An 18,494-nucleotide genomic window follows, 5' to 3' on the forward strand; every position below is an offset into this window, starting at 1 on the left:
TTCTATGTGCAAATCACACTCTAGGATAATAGCAAACTACTTAAAAATGACAATTTATAACTTAACATCCACTTTCAATGGCTTGTACAAATTAACTTTTCCACACATATGTTGGCAATACTGAAGTAAGAAAAAGTTCAATGACTTGTTTACTAAAAAAAAAAGGTTGTCATCCATGGTGCCAAAAATAGAAATTCCCATTTCCAGTTCCATGATATCAACAGAAGATAAACTGTTCACTTTATCTAACTGATATAAAATACAACTTCTCTGAGGACTCTATTATTTTGAATTACTATGTAAGTACATGTAATTATAAGCTTCTGGAAATATGAGCTGTTTATTTTATCATTTGTTACAGCAAATAGAAAGCCTGAGCTGAGTATTTACCCAACAGTGATGCTAACAGCCTTCAGCGTCATTAGGGACTATTTGTGAGGGTCTGTTTAGATATCTTAAAGATCAATGGCCCATTAAAGTCTAAGACGGTTCCTGCCACACAGACCCCATCCTTGTTACCAGAAAGTGACATGTTGATGTTATAGACACTCCTCACATTGTTAAAAATGTCTTTCCTGAGAAAGCTGCAGAAGTATAACTTAAGTTTAAAAATTCTGTGTCCCGTGAGTTAGTCATTCTGTTTTTGCAATTTCCTATGATAAAATTATAGATTATATTCTTCAAAAAACTCAATAAAATGTGTACATTTATTTTTCTCATTATTTTTATCACTTTAAAAATCTTCATAGAATCTGTTTTCCCTACCCCAACAATACACAGTCTCGCATAGTCAACATATTCCTACCATCCACACATGCTCAGCCTTACATAAATTCCTTTTCTTTTATTCGAAGAAAAACATGGGTTACTTGCTATGTAGCTATAGATTCATAGAATTGGAAGGCTCTTAGAGATGGAGACCAACTAGTCAAGTAGTGTATTTCAGCTGATACCAGAATCCTTTACTAGGGAGTAGTCTTCATCTTCTGAGAAGTGGGGTGGGAACATATACCATGGGCCCTTTTGGGAGTCTGATGAAGTTATGGTGGTATCCCAAGAAAAATATGGTCATATGTATAAGTGCACATACTACTTTTTGCCTTGTACACTGCATTATTTTATTAAGATTATGTGACTCTTTTTTTTTTTTTTTGTAAAAATTAAGGGCTGCTTCCTGGAAAAAAAAAATAACTCCAAATTACCCAAATCATATAAAAAGAAGAAAACTCTGTGCCTGCTTAAAATATATTTCAACGAGAAGCCTGTTTGATTTGGAAGAAGTCAAAATTTGGAGTGATCTTACACATGGAAATATTTATGTCATTTTTAGTATTCAATCAATTTTGAGTCTGTTTTAATACCAGCAAGGGCTCAAAGTTGCAGCTCATATCACTTTCAAGAGTAAACAGAATCAAATTCTCTTACAGCAGAATAAACTCGTGTCATGACACTCCAAGTTGAATTTAGGTCCCACCAAATCTTTCTTTAAGACGCTCCAAGGTGAATTTAGGTCCCACCAAATATTTTGTCCTTAAGGCAAATGAAGTTTAAGACACTCCAAGTTGAATTTAGGTCCCACCAAATCTTTTTTCCTTAAGGCAAATGAAGTTATTTTTGGAAAGGCTGGCATCAACGATGCTGCCTCAGTCAGCAAAGAAAGACGTTTGAAATCCTTTTTCAATTTAAATCATCTAAGCAGAAATAACCTTTAAAAGAGTTTTGCAGTCTTTCCAGTTGCTATTGTTCTTTCCCATGGTTAAACTGACAAGGCGTTCTCATTTTCAACTTGCTTTCCCCTCACATATATCCTTCCTTCAGCCCTAGAAAGGTCACAAGTTTTCAGCTCTAATTTCTCCTTCCAAAATGGCAGGCGTTTCTAGCAGCGATCATACATACAACTGGAATCTGATGACCAGCCTCCTTCTTACAGACATTTTAGATTTTACTACCAGAAAGTCTAGCCACAAATGAACCTCTCTTGTCAAACTGTTCTAAGATACAACAGAAAATAAATCAGATACTTAAAAATATGAATAGGTAAAGTGAAATTTCTGACACAGGTTCAACCAAGTGCATTAACAACGTATCCTCTGGAAAGCCAAAGAAACTTTTGACAGGAAAAAGAACACAGTTTGCTCCGTTTCTAAATAAAAACTTGAAAACATAGGTTCTAGGCTATGGCTCTGAAATGATTGGGCCACTTTTCACAAAGCAGGGAGAGCATCTTTTAGGATAATTGTTGGGAGTATTTGACACTAATGCATGCTGATGTTAAAAGTAATAAATCTCCCTAAAAAGTAGAAAGCTCTGTCTTCTTCACCAGAGTAATCAAGCTGAATGTTGGACCCAGAAACTCCATATGTATTCCACATGGATACTGAGGAAGAAGAGTGTTCTTCTATTAGGAGTGTTGCAGAACAAAGAAACTTTTTACCTTTGGAACAACTTGGTCTTTAAAATATCCATGGGGTCACACACACACACACACAACAATAGGACCATCAGCACTCATATGATATATAAAAATAGAGCTTTCCTGAACAATCATAGTTTTCGCCAACTTCATGCCAAGGAGGAATAGCACAACTGCTATGTTCACCATAACAGGCTTCAAAATATTAGCAAAATGTCAGAGTTCAGGAGTAGGTTATATCAAGTGAACAGAGGCACTCTTTTAAATTTTTGCTGTTCTTGTATTTCTGAGCAACCCACCAGTTGAAAACGTTTCTAGAGTAAATGATTTGATCAAGCTTTTCTCCAATTATTTATGGTTCCTTATGCTTGGAGACGTGTCAAGACACGCTGGGACAAATATAAAGTTCTGGTAAGGAAAATAAAAATTCTATATTGTGCGAATGTATTTTCAGGATGCTCAGAAATAAGCTTTACTGACTTCAGCCTCTTCTTGGCAGGAGACTTATCACACAAGAAACAATCTGGCTTTTGTGTCCTATCACATTTGGCAGTGCAAATAAAATCAAGAGAAATGTAAGAGCCATCAAGCTTGCTTTCTTTTGTCATCTGCCAACTTAAGCTAAATTCAATATGAACAGAAAGAGATACGTGTAAACATATGTCAGATACATTTTCGTTAATTCCCATGAATGTAATACTATTCTAGATGCCATTATGTAACAGATTGATAATTTTACATAATGAATCCATGCCATTCTATCCATGTTTAAAGTAAAACATTAAAAACATAATTTTCCATAAAAATTTTGAACATAAATGGAAGGGAACAAAAATAGACCATATAAATATAAATTTTACAATTTATATATACTTCTATATAAGTATATGCATTATCAAAGCATATAAACATATTTGCCTTTACTTCACCTACAACATGAAGTTCATATATGACATTAAGTTAAAAACTGTTGTGCAAAAATGATCAAGTACGTCCACCTAACCTCTGCTATTGTTACAGGAAGCTTCTTATGTTATAAGTGAGCTCACTCAGTGCTGGTTATTGCTAGTTATTTGTATTCTTCCTACTTTTCACCCAGTGGTCTACATTGGTTACCTACCTTTTGCTTCCTCCTACCAAATAATAAATGTCAAATACATTAAACACTATTTTTTTCTTTTGTGGTTAACTATCACCAAGTCCTTAACTTCCTGTAGAACGACAAGGTTTCCAGAGTCCTTATTACACTGGTTTATTCTAAAACCACTCGAGAGTGTCAACATCTTTTTTTTTTTTTTTAATGTGAGCTTCCTGTTGAGAAAAACATTCTACATTTATCTGGATGATTGATCACTAAAAACTATTATTCCCTGTATTTATAACTAATATTTCTATTAGAACATAGTAACATTTTCTTGTATTGTCGCTAAAACCACTGACATTTTCACCAGAGTAGCTACCATTTCTTACCTACCTACTCTTTTACCTAGGCACTGTTAGTCAAGGTATCTTACACTTTTTTTTTTAATTTTTTTTATTTATTTATGATAGTCACACACACACACACACACAGAGAGAGAGAGAGAGAGAGAGAGGCAGAGACATAGGCAGAGGGAGAAGCAGGCTCCATGCACCAGGAGCCCAACGTGGGATTCGATCCCGGGTCTCCAGGATCGCACCCTGGGCCAAAGGCAGGCGCTAAACCGCTGTGCCACCCAGGGATCCCGGTATCTTACACTTTTTCATCTCATTTGATTGAATCTTCCCAACAGTCCCATAAAGTTGTTATTGTCTCATTTTATGTTGAAAGAAAGGTATATAAAACCAAGAGCACAGAAGTTAAGTAATGAGCACAAGATCATATAATCAAATGGCTAAGCAAGGATTTGAGCGCAGGTTGTCAGAATTCATTGTCAGTGTTCTTTATGACTCCACGTTCCTGCCATTTTTCCAATTCACAATCCAAGGCCTGCCGTCCTTCATTCTTTCCTTCCCATCATTTTCTTTCTTCCTTTCTTGTCTGATTCCTTCCCTCTACCTCTCCCCTTTCCACCTCTTTCCTTTCCACACTCCTTTCCTACCAACTCTCTTTTCACCTTCTATGGATCCTCACACTTCATCTCATCTTGTCAGTATTGATCCACATATATGTGGATCATAGTACCCACCATTAGAGTCCTCATAAAGCTGATTACACTTGCTGTCCATACTTTGATCTACACAGTAGAACAGCACCGAAAACAAACACATCTGCCCATAATGGTATGGTCCATATGATTGTGGCATTAGGGTACAATGGCTCCATTTATTTTGTTTTCATGATTAATGTTGGGGCAGTGAATATGTCTATTAGTCTTATGGGCATTTTTAGATCTCGTCTATGGAAACTAACATTTCTCTTATCCATTTCCTGACTTACCAACACCTCTACCTAGCGATAATTTGGGAGTCTAGTCTTTAATTACAATAGCATCCGTTCATTGTGTAACCATTGGATGCTGTATACTCACTCTGTGACTTTACATACATGATCTCTATCAGAATCACTTCAACATTGACGGTATCATTCCTTCAGTAAAAACTGACAAACTATTAGAGATGTCTGAAGTAAGTAAAAAAGTTGGGATTTAAACACTGGTGGACTTGACTACAACACTGCTCTAATAATGCTGCTGCTCCCCTTGATCTGAAAAAAAGCCTCACGGTGACATTTAACATATTACTGGTGGGAGGCATTGTGATGATAATTTCCTAATCTATAGATCCTTCCAGGGAAAGAATATCACCAGCGTCTAAGAGCAGCTGAATAGTAGACTCATACATTCTAAATATTTCTTCTGAGTGGCTTACAGCTTTACATATATAAAACAAAGAAATCCTTTTATAAAGCAACAGTGTAAGACTTAGATGGGGTGGGAGGTGCTGCTGCTGGAGGGTTAATGAGCTCCATCTTCAGGGAGGAAAAATAAATGAGAATAGGAGCAAATGGAAAATAACCTAGAAGCAAAATCTATGACCTGAGTCTCTCAATTTTTAAAATGTATGAGCCACCCAATGGGCATGGGTACGTATACTGGTTATCAATTTCATAAAGTTTTAAGAAGATTTACTATAGCTTACTGAAAATAACAACATAGACTTTAAAAAATAATTTTGTTTTACAGCAGTTAAAGGGTTGCTTGCTACTGCTTATGACCTTTCCTCAAGCTAAATTTGGCTTGATGGCTGTGTATTATCAGCCAGGATTGCCTGAATTATGTTTTGGCACTATAACCCCAATATCCTAGAGGCTTAGAGTCACAAAGGTGTATTTCTTGCTCAGGCTACACGTTCCTAAAAGGTTGGCTAAAGCCTGTATTTCTCATTTTCTCACTCTGCAGCCCAGGCTGATTGAGCCTTTATTAGATAAAACATCAGCAGTCACATGGCAAAGGGGAAGGAACACAACGTATCGTGCACTGATTCAAAAGCTTCACCAAGGCAATGGCACACATCACTTCCACTCACATTTTCTTAGCCAAAGCAGTTGTCATAACCACATCACGCTTGAAGGAGGATGGGGAAATCCAACTGTAACATGTGCTAAGGAGGAGAGCAGAACTGGAACGTTTTCCAACAATCCTACTGGCTATCACAGAATGATTCCATATGGAGTTGGGTTCTTTTCTTAATCTACAGTTCTACTACGTTAGGGCATACTAACACACGCATCTGGTGATTGGCCAAGGAAGGCAGTTTTTGGTGACTATGTCACTCAGTTCTGCATTTTTGGTTCTAACATGGGAGCAAGTCCTCACCACAGACCACTCTCAGCAGCACATCAAACACCAGATCAATGAGCATATCCACCCTGGAAAGCAGGAAGCCTGAACGTTGTAAAACTTAGAAGATGATGGCGGTAAATAAATAAACTGTTTTTCATTACTTTAGTTTCAGAAAGAAGTTCTTTGAATTTTGTTGCAAAAATTGGATGTCCTCTTAAAATATGACCACTCATACACTATTGATTTCTTTTTCCGAGGCACAAAGGATATGAAGTGTCAGGAAAAGTCCATCTCTTGGCAACCGAGCTATTTGAATTCAACTGAAGTTCACCAGTCACTTCTCATAGGAAATTCTCTTTTCCAAAGTCAATGTCGTATCCTCTCCATTTCAACCTATAGATTTCCTTATATTTCCATTTATAAACATTGGTTATTCAACCCAAATAATAGACTGAGGAACTAAAACTTGAAGATGTCACTTAAAATCCCAGAAATGGTCCTTACTGTGAATACTGGGATCATAGTATTTTTTTATTTCATCTCTCATCCAAAAACTTCTGTGAACTTTCTCCTGTCAGCTGGTACCTCTCCGTATGGGAAAGCAGACTCATGTCAGTCCATTTATCTGCCATGTACTTCAAACTTACTTGCACAGAATATGTGCAATTTAATTATGGATCAGGTCCTTTTGAGATTCTTCAGCAAGACAACACAATATCAAGGTAAGGGTTGCCAAGTACTATCTGTATTCTGTGGCTAAAGCTGTGTGTGCATTGGCATTCAAGTGAAACTCATTTATGAATAAATCAATGCCTTTTTTCATTGTATACATAAGTGGTCTTGCTTCAGTACTGAGCTCAACATAATTTTTTGTCTATCTTTATTACAGGTTACGGAAGAATAATTAAGAAGGGGAAACATCTAATCTCTTTCAGTCATTCATTTTCAATAAAAAACAAAATAAAATTTCATAGACCATTCTTCCCATCTTAGTGCAGCCCATAGGCCAGGAGCTGAGTCAGTAGTTGCATCCAAATGTAAGGCAAAACATGGGATTGTAACAATAACTACCCAATAAGTACCATTACGCTTGTGTAAGGCAATTTGGTAACTGTCCTGCTTTTTTTTCTTTTTCTTTTCTTTTCTTTTTTTTTGAACGTAACTTGGGTTTTGCAGTCTTGCTGACAATGACCTTTACCTGCTTCTGCTCTGGTAAAATGCAACTAAGAATGACACCCCTGTAGTCCTTCGTCTTTTCTCTACCTGTCATGACAAATTCATAGCTTTCACACTGGAAAGTATTAACTCGCAAACATTCCTGAAAACACAAACAATTTAACCAGAGATTCTGAGCATAATTTGAATAAGAAACCACAAGTTCAAAGTTTTATGCCAGCATAATAGCCAGAACCCAAGAGACCAGGAGGGAAAGGATATTTAACTCAAAAAAACTTTAATTTTCAGGTATTTGTTGTTGTACATCGTCACACTTCTAGCTGCTCCTTTCTTTACTGGCTTGTGAATTCACCTGTCTGGCAACATGGATTCATATTTTATTGAAGAACTTTTCACTAGATGGAGATACATACTAATACTACTCTGATTCAGAACTGAATACATACTGCTATTTTTACCATTACTTCCCAGTTAATGTAAAGTGACATAATGAGAATAATGAGGAACATTCCACATGTAAATATGAACACTACCATAAAACTAGTGTGAAATAGGAGTCAAGATGAAGTGGTGAAAACAATCTCTATATAACATGCATTGTCCTTAAGGACAAAATTATTATAAGGATGTTACTATGAACCTAAACTTTATTAAAAGTTTATAAAATATGTAAGGTGGATAAATTATATCATGTTTTTCCCTCTGAAATTGTTGGACTGCCTATAGTTCAGTTATAGATTTCCATGGATCAAGAATGATACACACAGTATACTTTACCACAGACAGGGTTTGGAAAATATATTTATAATGCCAACACAATGTCTTCATATTTATTTTCTTTTTTTACTTTTATTCTCTTTTTGCTTAGCCAACTGCTTAAAGAAAAAGGTCTGTGCATTTATTTGAACTGATATCTATACCACATTTACATCTCCAAACCCAATCTCTCCACCAAAATCTAGACTCAGGGACCTGCTAGACTCTCTCCCTGGATGTCTGAAAAGCACCATCAACTTACTCCTGTGTACAACAGAGCTCTTGGACAGTCTAAATTTGGTCCAACTGCAAAGATTCCTATCTCATTATAAGACCATTCATCCAGTTGTTCAAGCCAAAACCTAAAAGGCGATTCAGTTGTCTCTCTCATCCATGTATCCAACGCATCAACAATTCCTGTTTACTTGACTGTTTACTTGACTCTCAAATACACACACTGAACCTGACGACTTCTCACAACTTAAACTGTTATCATGCAAGCTGCCACCAGCAAGTCTCTCTCTTGACCTGCTCATTACTTTTTTTAATGAACTCTCTTATTTCTTCTTTTGCCCATACACTTGTATTCTCATAGCAGTCTGAAGGACCTTCTAAAAATCTAATCAGGTCAGGGCAAAACTCTCCAACGGCTTTCTCCCATGCTTAGAATGAAATCCAATGTCCCAACCATGGCACGTAAGGCCTTACGTGATCTGCTCTCTGGCTGCCTCTGGGAAGTCTACCTTGCTTTACTTCACTGCAGACATTCTTGCTTTTGGGATATTCCTTCCTTGTACTAAGATCCATCTTGGTTTTTGCACTTGTGATTTCTTCTGCCTGGAAAGCTATACCCCCACTTATATTTGTGGCATGTTCAATTACTTCAATTTGGTTATTTTCTTATCACTCCAACTTAATAGAGCTTTACTCCTACTTCCCCTAATCCTGCTTTATTTCCCCAGTTTTGTCACCCTCTGACATTGTATCGCATATTTATTTAATAATTTTCTCACTGGAATGTAAATTCCATGACTGTAGAGACTGCATTGATCGCATGCACATTCCCAGTGAGTAGCGTTATAATGTGGCCTATCCTTCAGTTCTGTGGAAGAAAGATAATAAAAGAGATGTAAAAGAGATGATAGATTATCTAAAAATGAAAAATCGGCCATTGAATCTGGGAGGAGTAGCACTCTGTGAAGGAAGAAAAGAGCGTGGAGGGGATTTAACCTTGATCTACAAAGTTACTACAGGAATTTAACTGAGAGTAGCCCATGGGGGTTCAACATATCTACACTTTTCCCACTGAGCAGCCGGTGGCCAAGAATTCATACACTTTGAGAAATTTCCTTTCAGCCTTTGGTTAAATTCACAGTTTAGAACTTGGAGACACAATTAGGATTATTTACTTAAGTTGTGTTTATTATAAACAAAAATTAAACAGCAAACAACTTCATCTGATAAAGATTTAGCACAAGCACAGTCTAAGTCAAATCTTAGCAAAATTCAAATCATACCCACACTGGATAGGCTACAGTTTAAATCTGCTGTGAAAGAGGTTTTGTATGTTCCTGTCTTAGTCACTTAGGTCTTTCCCACATGTGACTACTCACATATTAGCATTGTTGAGGTAAAAATTTGTGCACTGGCTACCGGTAGAATTGCAAAGAGGAAGGAAAGTCGGTAACAAGTATTGCTTGTCAAGTGCATGTCCTCCACTACAAAACCTTCCAGGGAGTCACTGAGTTCAACTGGCTTTGGAGAGGAGGACAGTAGATACTTTATTACTGCAGACTTCAAGCAGAGCAAATATGCTGGATTTATGGATTTTAGGTCCTAGATATGAATTCTTACTTAGTAACTGATGGGGAAGCAATGATGGGCTTACTTAATATTATGTTATTCAAAAGACAATACGGCATATACCTCCCAAATGAACTCTTATGTAACCAGTGGAATTCATTAGTGGGCTAGTCAATTCCACCACCAGTCAATACAACATTCAGTCATTTCTACACATTTGCTTTATGGTAGGCTTCTTGAAACCACTAGTGAGGAAAGCATTACAAAGAGTTGTTAGAAGGGCATATCAGTCTGCTCAGAGATTTTCCATTATAACCCTAAGACAGTAATGTTTGGATAACTATGACATTAGTTCATGGGAGGGTTCTCTTCCAGATTGATTTAAGATTCAGTTGAGTATTCTTTTAGGGAAAGCTCAACCATCACTAATTATGACTATTTTGAATTTCCATATGACTTCATGCAGCCACTAAGTAACTCAGACTACAATTAAGTAACAGTTACCTGCTGAGGCACTGACCTCACTGGTACCATAAGGTCAACTTTTGGTTTTATACGAATGTATAAATCCTGACTGGATCTAATTTAAGAATTTAGCAGACTAAATTATATTTTATCGTCTGTCCAAGGAGCTAAAAACAGAAAGCTTAGATATAGCTCCCATCTTAACTATTTCAACTGTTTGTGTGGAAAAGGCATGTTTTCTCTTCAGAAGGCGTATGACTAAATATAGTTATTAAAATTTTAGTCTCATACCTCTCGAATAGCAGTACAAAACTCACTCTGAAGCACTTTTTTGAGGGATTGTAGCTTGTGCACTGGTACTTCTCCAGATTCCTGTAGCTTTTCCAGTAATTCAATTGCTCTGGCAACATCTGAAAAAAAAAATCCAAAAAGAGAGATCTAGAGTCAACCATATCTCATCAGTGCAGTACCATCCTGCCAGGTGAATGTGCAATGAAAAATAAGTGGAATGAATTGCAATATCACAACTTAAAATTTATAGCTTATTGATCTAATCTTTTGGTTAAAAGTAATTTCAATTTGTTCTACACAATTCACCACTGAATATGCCTTCTTTGATAACATTTCATGTATGTGATTTCTGTCACACAAATCAGTTTGAATATTCTTTCAGGAGAGAAGAGTAGGAAACCTACCTTTTATTGATACCACAATAACCAAGTAAGTCTTGTCCATTTTATCTCTGAACTGCTTTTTTTAGTCTGTTTCTTTCCCATACTACATTTATCACATCTGCAATTTTACACTTATTAATGTCATGATTTGATCAACATTCATTTCTTCCACTTATTGATAAACTCTTAAAGAGTAGGAACTTATCCAAGTTTGCCCACATTTGCATCCCCAGAGCTCGGTATAATACAGTGAATAATATTCGATGAATGCATGAATGAATGGGCTCTATCAATTTAACTGCTATTCTATTACTCTAAGCCCTCATTATCATCTCTCCTTTGTTCAAATAGAGTCGTTTCTTCTCCTCCAGTCTCTTCATATGGTCCATGAGGTTATCTTCCTAAGGAATCTGGTCTTGTACCCAACTACCAGCTTCTAGGACAGTATCAAGCAAAAGAATTTTCAGTAACAATTAAGTTAAATGCTCCTCCTTTACTTGACAACATCAAATGTTAATGTATCAGGAAACACGGTCTTTTATACCCATAGCTTTCAAATTCCCAGGGTGGTTTTGCAGTGCCAAGAAAAAAATTATACGAGGAAAGGCCATTTTAAAAATACGGTGATCTCTTCTACCTGTTGTAGTCAACAGCTCAGTGAAAAGTTACTTAGGTATTTATGTATAAGATAAAAGGTTTTCAGTTCCTAAGTGATTAGCTCCAGAAAGTATCCCATATCCTGCCATCAGATTATAAATTCATCTATCCATCCTTTCATCCATCTATTCATCCACTAATTTGTGATCCTCTTAGACCAGGCACTAAGTCTAACAAAAGAACAAGACACACTTCCTTTCTGAACTCACAATCAAATATATAAAGAATATAACTGCATTGCTACTATGATATAACCACTATCACCTCAGAATTTAGGTGGGTTAGGCATACATGTAGGTATATAATCAAAGAAAGTAACTAGTAAGTGTCTTTAATGGAGACTCTCCCTTGAAGTATTGCCAACTGATTGCCAATCATGGCCCAACAAAACAAAAATCATGAAATCAACACAACACTGCCAGTTTGAAAAGTTGATCTCAAAAAAAAAAAAGAAAAAGAAAAAGAAAAGTTGATCTCTTTGTACATACACTGGAAGTCAAAGTAGTCAATTGGACAATACCAGTTATATCCACAATCAATAAGTTACCAATCTGAGAATTGTATGCATTTCTAACTACACAGAAGACTCTACCTAAGATGCCCACAGGTATATGGAACTCTCAACATGTTAAAAACTGAGCTCATTATTTTTTTCTCTTCCCATATTCCATACTTCCATTAATAGCATCCCACCCAGCCTGTCTTCCAATCTAGACAAAGGCATCATCCTTCACATTCACCCCCACATGCAGTTAGTCAGTGAGGGTTACATATTCTATCTCAAAAATGTCTTCTGAATGGAGCCCTTTTGCTTGATTATTTCAAAAAAGCCTTTATTATTTTTCACTCATAGTACTAGAACATCTCCCAACTGTTCTTTTTTTTTTAATATTTATTTATTCGTGTGTGTGTGAGAGAGAGAGAGGCAGAGACACAGGCAGAGGGAGAAGCAGGCTCCATGCAGGGAGCCAGATGTGGGACTCGATCTCAGGACCCCGGGACCATGCCATGCCCTGAGCCAAAGGCAGACGCTCAACTGCTGAGCCACCCAGCCCCCCCGCCCCAACTGTTCTTTAAATTAGCCTTTTCTTGCTCATTCCATCCTCTACCTTGCGTCCAGGGTGACTATCCTGAATGATAAACCTCATTATTATACTGCCCCACATAACCCTTTAACCCTTTCTCTGGCTTCCCACCGCCTACAAGATGAAGTTCAGACCATGTAGGGCTACATACAAGGCCCTTAACAATCGACCTTTTCTAAATCATCTCTAAAAACTCTTTCTGCTCATTTTAACATTGGACATTCAAAATCTTATGCGGCACAGAATTCCAACCTCAGTATGGCTTTGCATAGATCATCCCCTGTTCCTGGAACACAATTCAGTCCTTCACCAGGCACTGTGCTATGCACAGGACACAGCGGTAAAGACAGCTAGTTGTTGTCACTTTCATAACATGTATAGGTTCAAGGGGTCACAGACATGCAATAAAGTGGGCATGTCCTGTAAAAGAATCACTACAGGTTATTGCATGGATGTATGAAAAAGGCATTTATCATCATTCAGGAGGCCAGGAAGGGCCTCTTCATGGAATTAACAGCTAAGCAGAGTCTTAGGTAAGGAGGTGCAGGTGGGGAAAAAGGGGAAGAATACTCCAGCTAAATAAATTGCAAATTGAAGTCTTGTCAAGACAGTGTTAGGCATTCAGAGACCTGAAAGGAGTTCAGTATGGCTCAAGCTGAAACCAAGGCAAGAGTAGCAAGAAATGAAGTAGAGAGAAATCACATCATGGAAGGTGTTTTAAACCATGTGGGAAGACTTTGCTTAAATAGCATCTCCTTAGACATGTCTTTCTGGATTCTCCAAGGCAGATTAAGTCACTATCTGTGTTCCCACAGTTCTCTTTTCACTCATCTACTGTAATTACTACTCTTTGCTCTGCCTCTGTCTGCAGCTATGTCTTTCTCCTTTACCCTTGCAAATCTATAAGCTTCCTGAGGTGTCCAGAATGATACCTCATTTGCCATCCTATCCACTGTTCAATGTGGAGTACATGACAAGTACTAGATGTTTAATACATACTTACCAAATGAGTATAGATTAATTAATGCAACTAACTCAGAAGGGCAGGAGGTTTATGTCTAGATGGACATGTAACTGCTGATGAGACTAGGCCTCCTTGGTCAAGACTGGCACGGATCTGGTATGGGGGAAGGAGGCAAGCCTGCATCTGTAGGTTAAAGGTCACTAAATAACCACACTGAGGGAAGTTCAGAAAAGCTGAAAATGACCCCAACCTGAATATTCAGGAATTCTCAGTCTTAGCTGCACATTACAATTACCTGGGGGTATATTTTAAAATTATTAACGCCTGAGACTCCCCTCCCTCACCCCTCAAATTAAACCAGAATATTCAGAACACTGGTTCTTAACCTTGGCTGTAGATTAGTATCACCTAGGGAGTTGTAAAAACCATACATACTTGGGTCCCACCCCAGAGACTGTGATATGAGTGGCACAGTGTGGGGCCTGAGCATGGGACTCTCAAAAACCCTCCAGGTGATGCTAAAGTGCAGCCAAGGTTAAGAACCACTAGTCTATTTGGCATGGATATTTTTATGGCCCCTATGTGATTCTAAAGTGCAGCCAGGGTTGAAACACTCTGATACAGTTAATGGCTCTAAACCGTGAATGTGCTTAAGAATCACCTGGGGGAAGTTATTAAAATGTATATACTGAACCCCACCCCCACTTTAGAGAGGCTGATTCAGAAGGTGTGAATAGAAGGCCTCGAAACTGGCCTTTTAAACCAACATTTCAAGTGATTCCAAAGTTGTTGGTCCACAGACCTCGTTTGTCAAGAAAGTAAAGAAAATGATCTTTCGGGTTCCTTTTCGTTCCAGCATTCCAGGAATCCTCACATTTCCATTATTCTTTAATACCCTGTGGAACACTGAATGGGGTTTTTCTGGGAGTCTCAGAATGATTGGTAAAAGCCCATGGATGAAAGTAATTAGTGTTAAGTACCACCCCATTCTAAAACAGTGTTCCTTAGTAAAGGCCGTCATTAGAACCTGCAGAGTTTTTAAACTGGCCTGCTACCCCACACTAATTAAATCAAAATCTGTAAGACTAGGATCCAGTCATCAGGATTTTTGTTTGTTCGTTTAAACTTTCAGATGATTCCTATGACCATCCAAGGCTAAGAAATATTATTCCAAAAAAAGCCATCAAGGAAACCAGGCACATCCCATTAAAAGCTGGGCCGGCCCTATTACAGTACACCATAGGCCTTCTCCAGTCCTTATTAAGAGGTAACTGTGAGAGGAAAGAAAATTCATGGAGAACACCAAGTTCTATCCACTGAGTAGTATTCCCAGTAGAACCAATGGTAGCCACTGGGGGTGCCTGCAAAAGGAGAGACTTGAATCTTTCCTGGTTGCACAGGCGACAGACTCGGTCTCTGCCCTCTATGTCTATCTGATCAAAGGGAGAGAATGGGGAAGCAGAGCCCACTGGAGCCTGAACCATCTTGCTGGTAGCCACCCAAGAGAATCTAGCAGGAGGAACTCATGGGATATACAGCAGTTGGTAAAAGCCAAAAGAAGTCTAAAGGACCAACAGTGGGAGAAATCAGGTCCCATCAGCCCAGACCTGGCCAGTGCTGCAAGTTGATGAGTGGTAAACTGGATAGGAGACTGGAGTTTTCAATGGAATCCTGGTTCCCTTTAGCTCTGTAAAAGTAGCAGAAACCTGCAAGGCCAGGATCTGGAAGGGAGCAAAAGAAGTCTTTGAGTCAGCAAAATACTTGTTCTTAAAACCACTGCAATAGTGTGCACGCTTTATTTATGAGTCCCCTCAAGGTTCCTATTCAGAATCTCCTTGCACTTATTTTATGAACCATCCTACCAAATTTGGTTACTAATATAGAAGTTCGGATTTAGCTCAGACTAGAAGGAATATTAGATAAGAACTGGGGAGGCTGCCAGACAAACAATGAAAACAAGAAGATCTCAGAATATTTTCTTGAAACCGACTCCTCCTCTGGCCTGCCAACTCTCAGGTTCATCCCTCTACCATGTATCCCGTTATCTGAGCAAACGCTGGAGTATTACCTTGCCTTCTCACTCTTTCTCACATCCTGGATTTCATTAATCCTCACTTCTTTTTTTTTGCCACTAATATAATTTTTTCTTGAAATGTAATTAACATATAGTGTGATGTTAGCTTCAGGCATATTACATCTTGATTCAAGAGTTCTATATACTACTCAGGGCTCATCACGGTGAGTGTAGTTTACAACTGTCACCAAACAATGTTAACTATCATCTTTTTTTCCAGGTATAGAATTTAGTGATTCATCACCTACATACAACCCCCTTGTGTTCAAGTGCCCTCCTTAATGCCCATCACCTGTTTAACCCATTCCCCTGCCACTTCCCCTCTGGTACCCATTAGTTTGTTCTCTGTTGCGCGCGCTGCGGCAACACGATCAGGGTCCTGAGGATAAGGGGATGAAGAAAATAAAAGTAAAGAGATGGGGACAGGAGGGACACAGTGGATGATGTCCAAGCAGTGCCAGCTTTATTCAAGGCTTTACAACATTTTATAGCATGAGCAAAACAAAGCCAAGAAGGTGTTTATTTTTAGCAGGTGTGTGAAACCCTCCAAAGTTCCCCTTTTTCAGCATGTAAGACAGACTCACAGGTGCCAGAAGACCTTGGTAAATAGATAAGCTTGTTGCTCCAGATGTGCATACTTCAAAGGAATATTAGGTATGGACCAGCAAGGACAGACAAACCCTTATTTACATTTATGACCAGGTCAGAATAACTTTTATCTATTGTGTTATGTGGGCGATCACGTACAAGCAAGCCCTGAGAACCATTGCTCAAGCCCTTTCTCAAGCGTCTACCAACTATTCACCCTTTAGGCTCCTGAGCCTTTTGAGTGAATGAGGGACGCAAGTCTGGGCCTGGTTTGGTTCAGTTACTCCAGCTAGTTCATGGTCGCCCACAGTTCTCTAAAGATAAGCGTCTGTTTTCTTGGTTTGCCTCTCTTCCCCCCACCCCATATTCATTTGTTTTGTTTCTTAAATTCCACACACGAGTGAAATCATACGATATTTGTCTTTCTCTGACTTATATCACTTAGCGTTATACTCTTGAGCTCTATTCCCATTGCTGCAAATGACAAGATTTTATTCCTTTTTACAGCTGAGTAATATTCCAGCATGTGTGTGTGTGTGTGTGTGTGTGTGTGTGTGTGTGTAAGACAGAGAGAGAGAGAGAAAGAGAGAGATCACATCTTCTACATCCATTAATTAGCTGATGGCCGTTTGGGATCTTTCCATAATGTGGCTATTGCAGATAATGCTACTATAAATATAGGGATGCATGTATCTCTTTGAATTAGTATTTTTGTATCCTTTGGGTAAAAACCTAGCAGTGTAGCTCCTGGATTGTAGGTTGGCTCTATTTTTAACTTTTTGAAGAACCTCCATACTGTTTTCCACAGTGGCTGCACCAGTTTGCATTCCCAGTGTAAGAGGTTCCCCTTTATCCACATCTTCATCAACATCTACTGTTTCCTGTGTTGTGAATTTTAGCCATTAAGCCTCACTTCTAAAAGCAACAATAACAATAAGCATTTAATATCTATAGAGTAGGAGGCACTGTATGCTAAGAACTTTATATCTTTAACCCACTTTAGCCTTACAACAACCTTTATGTGATAGTAAATATCCACACTTCGCAATGAGAAAACAGAGGCTTCTGGAGAGTTTTAAGTACCTCATTAACAAACAGATCTGGGTCTGGAGTCCAGATCTAAGTGATTCTAAGCCCCATGCCTTTTATTTTTGTTCCATTCACAGCTTTTCTTTTAGCAGCTTTTGCCTTCAACATTCAGGACTTTTACAATAGCTCTGTGCTCTGCAGGCTTTCCTGGTTGGAGGCTGAGCTCTTAATCTTTCCTCCCTCAATAAAGATTAACCTCTATTCCATTTACCAGTATACCTCTCTCAGGTAGTATTCTCTGATCATCAGAATCACCTAGAGAGCCTTTAAATGGCAGGGAGGAGTGGTTCTCAGTATTGGCTACCCACTATCATCACCTGGGAGCACTGGAGGAAAAAAAAAAAAGACCCACACATACCTAGATCCTACCTACATATATTTCTGATTTCATTGCTCTGGGGTATGGCCTTGACATCAGGATCTTCAGAGCTCCTCGGGGATTATAATGTGTGGCCATATTGAGGATTACTGACATAGAATCTCAACGCAAACCCCAGGGATTTTAAATAGCAATGCTACTTATAATATTAATAGCTATTATATATAGTATTTAGTATGGCACTGATTTAAACATTTTACTCCTCTTAACAGCACTATGAGGTAGGTACTATTATTACTCCCATTTTACAGAAAAGGAAATTGTGATCAACAGAGTTAAAATTACTTCCCCAGGGAAACAGTTAAGTTGTAGAGTTAAGATTTGAATTTCAGCCATATGGCTGTAGAATCTGGGCTACATTGAGATATGACTCAGGAATCCATATTCTTAAAATCATTCCCAGCACTTGTCCAAGGTTGTTAACAAAGATTAAGCTAATCTCATCAACAAATCCTTGCTTGAGGGTTGAAAGCACTGGTTCTCAAATTTTAGTCAACATAAAAATTTAACCCTGGACCATTTATCACTAAAAACTGAGATTTAAAAAAAAATGATGTTGAGGGTTGAACCTTGAAGTCTGTTAAGTAATCATTTCAAATGAGGCTGA

At 38.1% G+C, this 18,494-nt stretch overlaps 1 protein-coding gene across 2 annotated transcripts in view; it reads right to left on the reverse strand.

The window, feature by feature from the left end:
• LIN7A (lin-7 homolog A, crumbs cell polarity complex component) overlaps positions 1–18,494 on the reverse strand; it is a 124,489-nt gene that overhangs the window by 71,355 nt on the left and 34,640 nt on the right. Inside the window, exons 1-2 of one of the 2 annotated variants that reach the window (XM_055342044.1) lie at positions 15,365–15,382; positions 10,669–10,787 (exon numbers count right to left, since the gene is read on the reverse strand). Coding sequence is in view for 1 of the 2 variants with exons in the window: in XM_055342043.1 (XP_055198018.1) it covers positions 10,669–10,787 (119 nt within the window). In the remaining variant the exon portion in view is untranslated. Of the gene's footprint in view, positions 1–10,668; positions 10,788–15,364; positions 15,383–18,494 lie in introns of those variants that run through there. The other variant, XM_055342043.1, reaches the window with a different exon arrangement.

This window comes from Nyctereutes procyonoides, unplaced genomic scaffold, assembly GCF_905146905.1.
Source record: "Nyctereutes procyonoides isolate TBG_1078 unplaced genomic scaffold, NYPRO_anot_genome, whole genome shotgun sequence".
In the NCBI taxonomy this organism is placed as follows: Eukaryota; Metazoa; Chordata; class Mammalia; order Carnivora; family Canidae; genus Nyctereutes; species Nyctereutes procyonoides.